This window comes from Anomaloglossus baeobatrachus, chromosome 3 (assembly GCF_048569485.1).
Source record: "Anomaloglossus baeobatrachus isolate aAnoBae1 chromosome 3, aAnoBae1.hap1, whole genome shotgun sequence".
In the NCBI taxonomy this organism is placed as follows: domain Eukaryota; kingdom Metazoa; phylum Chordata; class Amphibia; order Anura; family Aromobatidae; genus Anomaloglossus; species Anomaloglossus baeobatrachus.
Genome location: NC_134355.1, coordinates 78,616,145 through 78,631,713, shown reverse-complemented (window position 1 = coordinate 78,631,713; position 15,569 = coordinate 78,616,145). Strand labels below are relative to the sequence as shown.

At 50.1% G+C, this 15,569-nt stretch overlaps 2 protein-coding genes across 2 annotated transcripts in view; one reads left to right on the top strand and one right to left on the bottom strand.

Annotated features, from left to right (window-relative positions):
- APLF (aprataxin and PNKP like factor) overlaps positions 1 to 5,725 on the bottom strand; it is a 292,482-nt gene extending 286,757 nt beyond the window's left edge. Inside the window, exons 1-2 of the mRNA XM_075339273.1 lie at positions 5,409 to 5,725; positions 3,167 to 3,238 (exon numbers count right to left, since the gene is read on the bottom strand). Coding sequence (XP_075195388.1) covers positions 3,167 to 3,238; positions 5,409 to 5,501 — 165 coding nt within the window. The 5' untranslated portion in view covers positions 5,502 to 5,725. The remainder of the gene's footprint in view (positions 1 to 3,166; positions 3,239 to 5,408) is intronic.
- An 8,086-nt stretch (positions 5,726 to 13,811) lies between these two features.
- FBXO48 (F-box protein 48) overlaps positions 13,812 to 15,569 on the top strand; it is a 28,113-nt gene continuing 26,355 nt past the window's right edge. Inside the window, exon 1 of the mRNA XM_075338058.1 lies at positions 13,812 to 13,872. The gene's annotated coding sequence lies outside the window, so the exon portion shown is untranslated. The remainder of the gene's footprint in view (positions 13,873 to 15,569) is intronic.

Below are 15,569 nucleotides of genomic sequence, written 5' to 3'. Positions count from 1 at the left end.
GCCTCCTTTCTAAGGGGGCGGTCCGTGCAGCGTCACAGTGACGTCACTGAGCGGCCGACCAATAGCAGCGGAGGGGCGGAGATGAGCGGCCGGAACATCCCGCCCACCTCCTTCCTTCCTCATAGCGGCCGGGAGGCAGGTAAGGAGAGGTTCCTCGTTCCTGCGGCGTCACACATAGCGATGTGTGCTGCCGCAGGAACGAGGAACAACCTCGTTACTGCTGCAGTAACGATAATCAAGAATGGACCCCCATGTCACCGATGAGCGATTTTGCACGTTTTTGCAACGATGCAAAATCGCTCATCGGTGTCACACGCAGCAACATCGCTAATGCGGCCGGATGTGCGTCACAAATTCCGTGACCCCAACGACTCCGCATTAGCGATGTCGCAGCGTGTAAAGCCCCCTTAAGGCTGGGGCCACACGGGAACTACTGTGATCCACTTGCATGACACTCGGCTCGTGCTGGCAGTACAGCAGAGCCGAGTGTCATGCGTGTGTCCTTGCTACTGAGGTCCGTTCGTGCGAGTGGACCTCAGCTGCGGGGGGCGGGCCGGCACTCAGGAGGGGAGGGAGGGATTTAGGGATTTCTCTCCTGCGTAGCCGGCTATTGCCATTCTCGCAGTGCACTGGCAGTACACCGGTGTACCGCGAGTGTAGTGCGATTTTTCTCTCACCCCATTCACTTGAATGGGTGCGAGAGAAAGAGTCTCGCATTACACCCGCAGCATGCTGCGATTGTTTTCTCAGTCCGATTAGGGCTGAGAAAATAATCGCTCATGTGTGCTGACACACAGGCTAGAATTGGTCCGAGGGGAATGCGATGTTTTATCGCACTCCACTCGCACTGTTTTTCTCGCCGTGTGGCTTAGGCCTAACAGTCTCGCACCCCTACAATCTATTCTAAACTATCCTGCCCGACTAATCCACTTCTCCCCCCACTACTCCCCGACCTCTCCTCTCTGCCAATCCCTTCACTGGCTTCCCATTGCCCAATGACTCCAGTTCAAAACACTAACCATGACATACAAAGCCATCCACAACCTGTCTCCTCCCTACATCTGTGACCTAGTCTCCTGGTACTTACCTGCATGTAACCTCCGATCTTCACAAGATCTCCTTCTTTACTCCTCTCTCATCTTCTCTTCCCACCATTGCATCCAAGACTTCTCCCGTGCCTCCCCCATACTCTGGAATGCTCTGCCACAACATATCAGACTCTCGCCTACCTTGCCAAGCTTCAAAAGGAACCTGAAGACCCACCTCTTCCGATAAGCCTACATCCTGCCGTAACCCTCAGTCTGATAAAGCGCCACACACCATCTCTACCCTAACCTACTGTATCCTCGCCTATCCCTTGTAGACTGTGAGCCTTCGCGGGCAGAGATCTCTCTCCTCCTGTACCTGTCTGTGCCTTTTATTGTTCATGATTATTGTACTTGTCCCTATTTTGTATACCCCTTTCACATGTAAAGCACCATGGAATAGATGGCGGCTATAATAATAATAAATAATAATAATGTTATTGTTTGTAAAATAAATAGTTTTACAAAAAGAAAAACACAATGTTGTAAGATTCATGACGTGGATCTGATATACTTGACAATAACTAAAAAAAAAAAAAATCATTGTGTAATATACTAACAGGAATGTGGACTAGAAAGTCTGAAAATGCTTATCACAGTAGCTTACGCTGAATAAAGAATTTGGATATCTAGACACTTCTATAACTTACACCATCACTTGGTTAGTTACTTTTACACAAAAAGTTTGGCGTGGGTTGCTGCATTTTAATTTCATGCCGTTTTTAGGGGGCAAAAATTTGTTACCAAAATTTGTCACAATCTCAGAGAAAGTCAAGGCATTCTCACGATTGTACAATTGAGCCACTATTTATTTTTTTTTTTTTAGTTATGATAACTTTTATATACAGATTAAAAAAAGTTGCATTGATCACAGAACAGGACGATCACACAAACATCGAATAATGAATAACAGCTCTGATCTCAGTGACGTTTGTTCACCTTTTACAAAAAAATCAGCTAAATAAGAGAAAACACCAATGTGCTCTGTAAAGGATCCATCTTTCTGTGACGATACCTCTCTTTATTCTCTATGACCTGTAGATATTACATATCACAATTTCCACCCAAATATATTTGTTGTTTCATAAAATGAGATTCCTGCTCAAATCGGCAGATAAAATACAGTGGAACCTTGCTTAACGAGAACAATCCGTTCTGGGAGTGTGCTTGTTAACCAAGTTACTCGTTCAGCAAAGCAAGATTTCCCATAGGAAATCATTGCAATGCAGACAATTTGTTCCACAACTAGTTAAATGTCCCATCCTGGTCCCCTATTCTGTCATTCCACACATACACACAAAACACAAACAAACAAACACACACAAACACACACACAAACACACACACAAACACACACACAAACACACACACAAACACACACAAACACGTACACGCACATATTATATGCTCACCCTACCTTCCGTTCCATCGCCGGTCTCCTGGGACTTGCTGTTCTCCGGTCCGTGCTGTGTATCGGGTTACCATAACGACGAGAGAGGAACTTCCTGCCAGAGCGCTGACGTCAAAGGCAGAGCCGCTTGCCTCTGATTGGCCAGCGCGCTGCCTTTGAGTAGAGGTGACAGGAACCAGGAAGTTCCAGCTTCGTCGCTATGGATGCCGATGCACAACCTGGAGTGGAGCAAAGCGGCGAACTACAGGACCCAGAAGGCCGGCGATGAAACGGAAGGGACACATATTATATGCTCACCTTACCTTCCATTCCGCCGGCCTCATGGTACTTGTAGATCGCCGCGAGCACGTCGCGACGTACCCGGGAACTACAAGAACCATGAGACCGGCGGTGGAATGAAAGGTGAGCACACTACTGTATGTGTGTGCGTGTGTGCTTGTGTGTGTTTGTGCGGACTGCAAGTGCGGGTCAGAGCGCGGTGGATGGACGAAACCGGAAGTGTCTGAGGTTAGGATTTTGCTCGCACAGCAAAGCTTTCTCATAAACAGAGTTACAAATTTACAGAAAGCTTTGCTTGTTAAGCGAAATTCTCGTTAAGTGGGTTACTCGTTAAGTGAGGTTCCACTGTACAATACAATTCCCTCCATATCATCTGCAGCTCAGTACTTACTGATTTAATGCGCAGCTTGTCCTCCACCACCTCAAGTACAGCATGGCTCCTGGATACTCTCTTATCAGCAATCTAATGAAGGATAACATGGAACAATCAGGATTAATACCGTACCAAAAATGTAACTAGAAAGTTGCCAGCATTATACAAGCATGAAACAAATCCCTCCTGAATCCCTTCAGCTCTAACGCCACCGCTTCAGTGACTTCTGCTGGCAAAATAAGTCAAGACGTCTCGCCCATCAGTTACTCAAGTGCTGCAGACAATCACTGTCCTCAGCAGTCCATGTAGTGTAACGCCACCAGAGGCCAGTGATCAGCTGCAAACAGGTAATTCATGGAAAATATGTAATCACTTTTTACATCCTGGCTGGAAACACAGTAGAAGCGACGGTGAATCGGCATTGGACTCCAGGGATATGTTTTTGATGTGTATCACTTCCTACTGTAAAGCCAATACGGAATAAGCACTGTATAGAAAAAAGAAGGCTCAGAGCACATCACAGCACCTGATCAAAGGGGTGTACTTGCAGTATCGGGACCAGAAGTGACTGGGCATGATTGCCCCCGGGGACAGTGGGCGAGAGTGGCCAAAGATAGCGGGTGGAGCGGTGTACCGCGAGTGCAGGGCGGGAATGGCAATAGCCGGCAATAAAGGAGAGAGGGAGATAAATCTCTCCCTCCCCAGCGCCGGCCCGCCCCTCCTCAGCACCGGCCCGCCCCTCCAAGAGTGGGGCGCAAAGTCCCCCTTACATAATTAAAGCTGCTTAGTTAGTGGGTGTGAAGCCCGTTTTGGTGTGCATGGATTGGCATTTCCTACTGCACAGTATAACAAAGGATACTGACATGTAAAAATGATATTCCATTGGGCAGCCCGTAACAAGTTTTAATTATGCAAGGTGGGGGCGGTGCTTCACCCTCTGCACTCCACTTGGGGGTCTTATCCCCAGATCCCCACTTCTATTATAAAGAACTACATGACTATGTGAACTTATGGCCACTATCACTATCTCCGGGGGGTCATGCCCAGTCACTTCCGTTCCCCGATACTGTAAGTATGCCAATTAAGAGGCCAGGTTTTCATCTTAAGTTATATTAAGCTTACTTACTTAATTACATACTTTGTTTATTTTTGCTCCTATTTTATACCTGCTTTGGTTTAGTTTCACTGCATAGTTCCTTCTCATTCCCAGCTGACATTTATGGTCTTTACAATGCAGTGTGGCTGACATGGCAATAAAGACATTCCCAGAGAGCAAAACACCACCACAATAGTCAAAAAGAAGGTACATACAGCTGCATAGTAATAAGATAAAGCGGGAACAATTTTAGTTGAGAGAGCCAAGAACGAAACATACTTTAAGATGTAATTCCATGAGAGCCATTCTCACCAGGGGGGGAGCAGCTCAGAAGGTCCCAGGAGGCAGGGTAATCGATGCTGCAGGCACAGAGGAGGGGGTGTCGCGGCTCAAGAGCGTCAGTGATACTGTGGGCTTGTTAGGTGTCACCGCGGTGGGCACCATTGATCCGCCGGTGGGCTGCTTTGAACCTCCTGCAGTTGACGAGACGGCCATTTTCTTGAAGTCAATCTCATCAACTTTGGGAGATTCAAAGCAACCCGCAGTCCACCGGCCACTGCCGACTCGCCGCCAAGACACAACACGAGCCAGCAGTCTCGACCCTGCGACACCACTGCCACCCCCAGTAAGCCATATGCTGTTTGTAAGATGCACCCCCCTTTTACCCCAGTTTTGGGGGAAAAGTGTCTTACAAACCAGAAAATAAGGTATTATTATTTGTCTCATGAGCCATAGGTCCCCGACCCCTGATATAAAGGGTCTATAGCTGCAGCAGAGCTCCGGGGGGCGGTGGGAGCTCCTGGGACACCACTGACCGATGCAGGTGCTGCCCCCTGCCGTCCCATCAGCACACTACACTACAGACAGTTTTCTGCAGAGATCGCGGTTTTCTGTTACGATTTTTACCAGTTCAGGATGCTGCCAGGACAGCGCCGCCATATGACAGGGGTCCAGCAGGGGTTAATGGCAGATAACAGAGAGCAAGGGTCACCTTAGGGCCATACAATACATCTTTACATGAGAACAGCCGTCGCAGGCAGAGCCCAGGACAGTGAGGTCCGCACATGCGCACCCGTGCAGGACTACAACCCCCGCCGTCTACCGGTAATGACACTGCACAGCGCTGCTGTACACACGCCAGTATATGGAGCCGGGCGCACTTACTCCCAGGAGCGGGCCTCTTCCGACGACAGTTTCTCCAGCAGGAATAACATGGCTTCCGCTGCCATCCGTGGCCTCCAGCCGGTAACCGGACATGTCACCCCAGGGTCTGCCCGCCAGTAACTATGGAGACCGCTCTCACAAGACGGGACGCAGAGAAAACTCCCTCCACACTGCGTGCCGTGCGGCCGGCACTTCCTGGTGTGTCACGTGGAGTCGTGTCAGCCAATCAACACAGCGGCTAGAGAGCTGGAAGTAAATAAGAGTCACGTGATAAAAACATGTTTTGGCATGTCTGACGCTCGGGCATAAGAACTACTGAAGCTTGCTAATGAGGGGCGGAGTCACCAACGGGTCCGTCACGTGTGGTAACAACGGGTGGAGAGTTGGTCTGTCCCATGTGGTCGTATGGGAGGAGTCGTGGGTCTGGTATGGGTATAAGGGAGGAGTTATGGTGCTGTTATGGTAATGTGGGAGGAGTCATAGGGCTGTAACCAAATGTGTGACTACCACCAGTCCACCACTGCTCTACTGGGGACACAGGACTCCTCCTGTGATTATTTGGAGACCCAGAGATCTGCACAAAATGAATAGTGGGACATGAGCAGCAGATAAAGGGAACCTGGCACCAGATTTGGTGACTATGGCTGCTTTCACACCTCCGGCTCTAAAACCTATGCAACGGATGCGGCGAAAAAAACGGATCCTTTGCATAAGTTTTTACATGCGGCCCGTCCGGTTTTTGCCAGTTGCGGCATGCTACTGAGCATGCGCAGTGCAAAAAGCCGGATGCGGTTTTTGCCGCATCGCGCCGCATCTGGCGTCCATAGCCTTGCATTGGAAAAAGCGCCGCATCGGTCGGATGCGGCGCAATGCGTTTTTTTTTGCCGGACAAAAAAACGTGCCAGGCAACGTTCCATCCGGCCGCCGCATGGGCTAAATATGCCGCACCCGGGAAAAACCGGACCGAACGCAAGGCCATGCGGCACAATACGACGCTAATGAAAGTCTATGCAGAAAAAACCCAACCGGCGGCAAAAAAAACGGTTGCGTTTTTTCTGCAAAGAGCCGGATTGTGCCGCACTGCAAAAACCGGATGTGTGAAAGCAGCCTAAGCTGCAGCCACCACCAGTGGGCTCTTATATACAGCATTGTAACATGCTGTATATAAGCGGTGGTCTAATCCGATGGGTGTCGCTGCTCTCAGGTTCAGCATCTCCTCTCTGTGGCGATCGCCATCCTTCTTCTGAGGCCCGTGTGCATGACGCATCCTACGTCATCCACAGAGGCCGGCAGATCAACTTGAGCCTGTGCAGGACTGCAACCGGCCTGGGCTGGATAGAAGGAGGATGGAGGTCACAGCAGAGAGGAGGCGCCGGACCAGTGAGCAGCGACAAACATCGGACCGGACTGCCCCGTAGGTGAGTATTATAAAAGTGTTTTTACACTCTACACAGTGGCCCGGGCTCTTATATACAGTATTCTGGAATGCTGTATATAAGAGCCCACTGGTGGTGGCCGCGGCTTATAGTCACCAAATCTGGTGACAGTTTCCCTTTAAAGTAGATGTCTTATTTGAGTGTAAAGGCTACTTTACACGCTGCGATATCGGTCCCGATATCGCTAGCGTGGGTACCCGCCCCCATCTGTTGTGCGACACGGGCAAATCGCTGCCCGTGCCGCACAACATCGCTCAGACCCGTCACACATACTTACCTGCCCGGCGACGTCGCTGTGACCGGCGAACCGCCTCCTTTCTAAGGGGGCGGTCCGTGCGGCGTCACAGCGACGTCACTGAGCGGCCGCCCAATAGAAGCGGAGGGGCGGAGATGAGTGTCCGGAACATCCCGCCCACCTCCTTCCTTCCTCATAGCGGCCGGGAGGCAGGTAAGGAGAGCTTCCTCGTTCCTGCGGTGTCACACATAGCGATATGTGCTGCCGCAGGAGCGACGAACTACATCGTTACTGCTGCAGTAACGATAATCGAGAATGGACCCCCATGTCACCGATGAGCGATTTTGCACGTTTTTGCAACGATGCAAAATCGCTCATCGGTGTCACACGCAGCAACATCGCTAATGCGGCCGGATGTGCGTCACAAATTCCGTGACCCCAACGACTCCGCATTAGCGATGTCGCAGCGTGTAAAGCCCCCTTTAGGACATCATACAATAATTCAGCCATACACAAGAATCCCAATGCTCCAAGAATTTGCGTATTTTCAACAAGGAAGGAGCCGGTGACTATTGTGGCAGCTGCTTATCTCTCCTGAACACAATGTTAGACCCGCAACACACATCCGTTTTTTTTGTACATGTGCGGTACGTATTTGCACGTACCGGAGACACGTACACACGGAGACCCATGTTATTCAATGGTAGATGGCACACACACGTAAAATCACACGGAACGTGTGTCCGTGTCGTAAGTGCGTGTGTGCGCTTTTCTACACGGACGACATGTTCGTTTTTTGCCAGCAACACGCAGGCACGGACCCGCTTTAGTCTATGGGTCCGTGCCTGCACGGACCGCACACGGAGTATGTCCGTGTGCAGCACGTATCGTCCGTGTCCGTGTTTCATCACAAAATCTGAAACACCTGTTTCCAATCTATCAGGTCAATTGAAGGCAAACAACAACACCAGGATCTTATGAATGATTAACAATGTTAATTGGGTAAGAATGCGGACCTTTAAAAACGGACAGCACATGGACTGCACACGTGCGTATTTTATGTCACTACGGACATTCCACACGCACACACGGCTCGCATATGCCATCACACGGATGCCATACGTACCGGAGAAATGCCCCAAAAAAACGGAACACGGACCCGAAAAACGGACCGTATCATACAGACTTTTTTTTGCGGAAGTGTGTTTTAGGCCTTAGAGCAATGCTGCATATAGTAAAAATCACAGTCTCCTTTAAAGCCACAGACAGGATTTCAAGGGATCTCCATAAAGACAAGCATGGAAGTGTTCAGCAGACGTTGCAAAATCGCCAATTGTGTATAGCACGGCACGCCCCATACCATGCCGTTGTGCATTAAATACGTCAGCCTGAGCTTGACAGCTGCCTTTGACAGGTTAATATTCACTGGGGGTGCTTCACGCCACCTGCAATCCTGACTATAACACACCTGTGACCCCACTCCATTCACCCGCTTCCAACTTGCACCGTAGATGTACTGCGGAGGTCATAAAGAGGTTAATATCATTCAATTTAGGTTTTAGATTGATTTTGTTTCCTTCTGGTAAGAAAAGTCAGACAATTTACTTCTGAGGGAGGAGTTTGCCTGCAATGGTCACTTAAAAAAGTCCACTCAGGCGCCATTATTTCTCATTGATTATAGACAGTGTCACAGAATTCTTTATTCTGCCTTATGTTTTTCATATTTGGCAAAAAAACTATATAATTCTTCAAGTATAGCCATTTTCCCTATGAAAAAAAAATGTAGACAATTCTCCTCTCAGTTTTTGCCTGGAGAGTCTGGCTTTCTTCAGAGTACATCTGTCTCAAGATATGTCCTTTTTAACATATGGCTTGAAGAAGATCAATGTAAACTGTGCCTTCCAGCATCCCTGTACATGCAAAATTAATGGCATCTCTAAAGCATCTACTCCATGATCATTTTTCCCAGAACTCCTGCATCTTCCCTGATGGTGACATGGAATTCTGATGTGAGCATGAGATCAAGGAGATCGTGAATGTTAGGGTACGGTTCTGTGAAGCCCCACAAGTGCAGTGTCGGTGCATTACCTTCAGGGACTCCACTCGGCTGGATCCTGTCACAGGTAGGAGATCTTCTATTTAGGATTGTCGTGACGCCACTCTCAGAATTGCGGTCAGTGGGGACCGCCACTGCAGATTGAGGGACGCCTGGGGCTGATGGTGGGTGCAGTCAGTTGTAATAGCCTCCTGAGAGTGAGGCAAGCCCCAGGGCCCTGTGTAAGTGTGTAGAACCACAAGGCGCAGAATAACTCCACACAAGCAGAATGTCTTTCAGGGGTTTTACTCACAGAAGGTGGCAGAGTGAGTAACCCGGGCGTAGCTGGGATGAACCAGGCTGGAACCAGGTGTCCTTCAGGCTGACTGATGAGGGTGACTACCGACTCGCCTTCCTTAGCCCTTCTGTGGTTTGTGGTAACCCCGACTTTTAGTCCCTATGGGGGTCACCCAGGGAAGTAGCTGCTCCCCTCGTTTGTTTGCCGTTTGCTTGTCGCCTGGACCAGATCACTCCAGCTGCTTGCCTCCTGTGAACTATGGGCCCTAACTGTGGCTACGTGGCTGCGGCCTTTGGGGTGTTGTGGCGTGGGCTTTGAGGGCCCCACACCGGCAGGTTTAGCAAGGAAAGGTGGATCTATCCCCGCACCGGGATCTGCCGCCCGTTTGGGCCTGGTACTCCCTGACAGTCTCCGTACTTTCCACTACGCGGCTCTCTCTCCAGCTGTGTGTGGGGTTCGGGCAGCACTACCAGGTGACCGTTCTCCCCCGTCGGTAGTCACTGCGCGGACGCTGTTAGACTGCAACAGCCCCAGGGGTCTGCTCCTGACGTCTGCTCTCCCTGAGCTGCTCACTAAACTGACTCACTGTTCCCTCCTCTACTGTTCTTGCCTACGCCACCTAGCAACCAGGCTCTCTACCACACCCCTTGAGTGGAGATGGAGGCTTCGCCCCCTCCACTCCTCAAGTGGAGGTGAAGGCTTTGCCCCCTCCTGGGATCCCCAGGGGTCCTCTCAAAGGTACATGTGTGAGACCTGATCACTATGCGCCTGTGTAGTCACACCTCGGTCAGCCTTCTGGATTACCTGTATTGTACTGTCCCCAGCATGGGTGCAGTACTCAGTGGTGCCTGACCAGGTCAGGGGCGCCACAGTTCCACTTACGCATAGCTTACGATGCTAATGACCCTCTGCTGCGATTGTGAGCATCTTGCGAGAAGAGGAAGGGAACACATTCTCCTCCATGCCCTGTCTCTGTGTACATCGCACTGTGGTCGGATGACGTGCGAGTGCAGTGCAATGTTTCACACGCACCTATAGACTTGTATGGGGGTGCGTGAGCCAAAACTCACTGCCAAACACAGCATGCTGCGATTCATTCTGCATGCCGATATGACATGAGAAATCAATCGCAGATGGACACTGCCCCATAGTATTGCACTAGTGAAAGCAATCAAATGTTTTATCATATTGTACTCATCCGTGCAAAATGCAAGTGGAACCGTACCCTTAGGCTGTGTCTCACGCTGCGTTTTTGCGGCGTTTTTTCTTGCAGATTTTAACCAACACTGCAAGGAAAAATGCATCCCAACAAAATCTATGAGAATACTGAATTGCTGTGCACATGTTGCAGATTTTGGTGCAGAAAAAAACTGCAGCATGTCAATTCTTTCTGCTTTTTTTCCTGCATCTAATATAATCCACTGCAGTGCAGTGGATTATAAGTATCTGATTTCTCTCGTGCTCAGTGATGCTGAGGAGTGAGTTATTATGCCCAACCCCTTTAGGCTGCTTTCACACCTCTGGTTTTTGCAGTGCGGCTCAATCCGGCTCAAAAACCTATGCAACGGATGCGGCGAAAAAAACGGATCCGTTACATAAGTTTTTCCATGCGGCCCGTCCGTTTTTTGACGGATGCGGCTTGATACTGAGGATGCGCTGCATCCGGCGTCCATAAGCTTGCATTGTAAATTGCGCAGCATAGCGCCGGTTCCGGCGCAATGCGTTTTTTTCGCCGCAGACAAAAACGTGCCAGGCAACGTTCCATCCGGCCGCCGCATGGGCTAAATATGCCACATCCGGGAAAAATCGGACGCAAGGCCATGCGGCACAATACGGCACTAATGCAAGTCTATGCGGAAAAAATGCAACCGGCGGCAAAAAAAAATGGTTGCGTTTTTTCTGCAACGCGCCGTATTGTGTCGCTCAGCAAAAAACGGATGTGTGAAAGCAGCCTTAGAGATTCTCCTGTGGGTATTGTCTCATTTGGGCACTCTTCTTTCTCTGTACATTCATGTACTTACTATGAGATTCACCCCCTTCCCTTTTAAATTGGATTACGGGGTAAAGTAAAGTAGAGATAGCTGATATAGCCAGGATCAGTATGCGGTTGGTCAGCAGAACAGCCAGCTACATGAAGACGCTACACAGACTGCAACACAATTAGTAAGACATTTCAATAAAGACTGTTTAGAAGGTTGTTTAATTTCACATTTAGGAAGCAAAAGAACTATAAAAAAATAACAGTGCATAGAAGTCCATACCCTATTTTTCTTTAATTATTTGAAGGGATTGTCTCACATCTTTTTCAAGCCATAAATAACCAATGAATGCAAGTGCACTGCTGTATTTTGAGCTCTCATAGTAGTATATAGAAAACAAAAAAAAGAGGAGGACGATGAGATCCAGCATCAGATTAATAAAGAAAACAGTCCTTTACTAGATCAGCATAAAAGCCAAAATGAAAACAAGCATAATGGGCAGTGGAGTAACTAGAGGTCGATTGGCTTAGTTGCAAAATTTGAACCTGTCCACTCCTCCTTTATGTTGGTCAGATGTATGTATATACTTAAGCCTGCTTTACACATTGCAATTTCGCACACAATATCGTATGCGATTTGCAACGCCCCCATCGTATGTGCGGCACGCTCAATTTGTTGAACGTGCCGCACAAACGATTAACCCCCGTCACACGTACTTACCTTCCATACGACCTCGATGTGGGCGGCGAACGTCCACTTCCTGGAGTGGGAGGGACGTTCGGCGTCACAGCGCCGTCACGCGGCAGCCGGCCAATAGAAGCGGAGGGGCGGAGATGAGCGGGACGTAAACATCCCGCCCACCTCCTTCCTTCCGCATTGTGGGCCGGGAGCCGCAGGACGTAGGTAAGATCTGTTCATTGTTCCCGGGGTGTCACACACTGCTATGTGCGCTACCCCGGGTACGATGAACAATCTGACGTGCAATTCTAGAGACAGGTACGATGTGTATGTGATGAATGTTTTAACGTTCAATCGCAATCGCACGTACCTGTCACACACTGCAATGTACCTTACAATGCCGGATGTGCGTCACTTACGACGTGACCCCGCCGACACATCGTAAGATACATTGCAGCGTGTAAAGCGGGCTTTAGCCTTCTAAATCCTATAAAGACTTACGAGTTACCCCCCCCCCTGCATTATGTAGTAATGTCCCCCATCCTGTTCTAATGTACCCCATCATGGGCTCCTTCCTGGTAAATATGTCCCAATCCAGGTATATATGCCCCCCAGCCTGGTAAGTGTGTCCCCCATGCTGGTATATATGTCCCTCATCCTGATATATACTGTATGTCCCCCATCCTGGTATATATGTCCCCCATTCTGATATATATGTATGTCCCCCATCCTGGTATATATGTCCCCCATCCTAGTATATATGTCCCCAATCCTGGTATATATGTCCCCCATCCTAGTATATATGTTCCCCATCCTGGTATATATGTTCTCCATTGCTCTGAGCCATCCTTTGTAGCCAGCGCGCAGTGACCGGCAGCTTTCATCAACATCAGTGCTATGGCAATGCATTACATCATTGTCGTGTGCCGCCCTCAGTCACTGGGATGCAGATGAAAGCTACCAGCTCCTGTTTAACCAGCAGAGTGTATCACAGTATAGGGACCCAACAAATCTCTGCGCCAAGATGCATTTCAGATGGATGTGCGCTCTCCGACGCACATCCATCTGAAACATTCGCTGAGGTCAGGAGGCCCCCTGCACCCCCGGGCTTGATTACAATCCTTGCAACCACGATTGTTCCACCCCTATCAATGGGACACATGGTCCATCATGGTTGGTGAGCTGATGTGATTTTTATGTTTCTGTTTAATATATAGAGAGGTTTTTTTGATACTACAGTTGAGCGCCAGATGGAACGGGAGATGAGAGGATCCTTTTGGGGGAAAATGCCACAAATGTTTGTCCTTTTAAATGTTGCTGTCATTTACACAGTGGATTTATATACCACCATGTATCCTTTTGCATACCAAAGACTATGAGTCAGCAAACAGTAAATACATAAAGAGTTTACATGGTTGTCATGGCTGTTTCAAATGTATATTTCCCTGTAGGTGAACTTTTACACCCTATACACTGTTGTAGAGAAGGGAGGGGCAGATGTACGGTGAGGTTATATGAAATACCTTTGACCAGTCGTCATAAAGTTCTAGAATGTTCCAGAACTGCAGACAGTATCCAATCAGTGTGTGCCACATAAGCGAGGGAGGGGCGAACCGTGAGGTATAAAAGAACCCGGGTGTCCATGTTCCTTTCATTCTTGTAAAGAACAGCTGAACACATCACAGGTATCCTGCTCCGTGTTACAGATAAGCTGCAGATCAACAGCCAGCTATAAAGACCAAAGACCAGATTACGTCAGAGCTCATTTTCTACAGACTGAATCGTCACAGGTTGAATTTGAAGGTACAAGCAGGGCCGTATTTGCCATTAGGCACTTGAGGGCACGTGCCTGGGGCGGCGCCTTCCAGGGGGGCGGCGCCCAAACCAAAATTTAAAAAAAAAAAAAAATTTTTTTTTTTAAATCTTCCGCCCTCCTCCAAACTCTTTATTAAATCCGGCGCCTTTTTGGAGGAGGGAGGGGGCGCCGCAGTCATTTATAGTCGCATCTATAACACGCGACTATAAATGAAACTGTGAGCGTGCCAGCACTTCCGGGGTCAGAGGAGCTGTAATCAGCTCCCCGCCCCGACGTGCTGCCGTGCGCTCACTGTGCAGAGGTCACAGGAGCGTGAGGCAGCGCCGCGCAGAGGAGGACGGGAAATGGAGCCGCCGCCGAGGAAGATGAGATGATGATCCTGCCACCGCCACCACCACCGCGGAGAACGGGAGGTGCAGCCGCCGGAGATGCCGCCTGGAGCAGGTAAGCGCTTTACAGCCGAAAACAGCGCCGAACAAGCATGATATGGGGGCGCAACATGGAGGATGGGGGGGGGTGCAGCATGATGTGGGGGCACAACATGGAGGATGGGGGGTTGGAACATGATATAGGGGCGCAACATGGAGGATGGGGGGATGGAACATGATATGGGGGCGCAACATGGAGGATGGGGGGATACAGCATGATGTGGGGGTGCAACATGGAGGATGGGGGGATGCCGGAGGATGTGGGGGCGCAACATGGAGAATGGGGGGATGGAACATGATATGGGGGCGCAACATGGAGGATGGGGGGATGGAACATGATATGGGGGCGCAACATGGAGGATGGGGGGATGGAACATGATATGGGGGCGCAACATGGAGGATGGGGGGGATGCAGCATGATGTGGGGGTGCAACATGGAGGATGGGGGGGATGCCGGAGGATGTGGGGGCGCAACATGGAGGATGGGGGGATGGAACATGATATGGGGGCGCAACATGGAGGATGGGGGGAGGATGCAGCATGATGTGGGGGTGCAACATGGAGGCTGGGGGGGGATGCCGCATGATGTGGGGGCGCAACATGGAGGATGGGGGGATGGAACATGATGTGGGGGCGCAACATGGAGGATAGGGGGGATGAAGCATGATGTGGGGGCGCAACATGGAGGATGGGGGGGATGCAGCATGATGTGGAGACGCAACATGGAGGATGGGGGGGATGAAGCATGATGTGGGGGCGCAACATGGAGGATGGGGGGGATGAAGCATGATGTGGGGGCGCAACATGGAGGATGGGGGGGATGAAGCATGATGTGGGGGCGCAACATGGAGGATGGGGGGGATGAAGCATGATGTGGGGGCGCAACATGGAGGATGGGGGGATGAAGCATGATGTGGGGGCGCAACATGGAGGATGTGGGGGCGCAACATGGGGATGGAGCATGATGTGGGGGCGCAGCATGGGGGATGGAGCAGAATGGGAAAATGGGGGGAAGGAGGGAAAATGAGGGAGGGTGGTGGACAGTATAGCGAATGGGAGTTACAGTATGGAGAATGAGGCATGGTATGGAGAATGGGGTAGCATGGGGGGAGGCATGGTATGGAGAATGGGGAAGCATAGGGGGTACTCTGTATGGAAGGGGAACCATGGTGGGCTTGGTATGGAGGGGGCTTGATATGGAGACGGGGCAGCATGGGGAGCGCTCAGTTAGGAGCCTGGGAGGGCTCGGTATACAG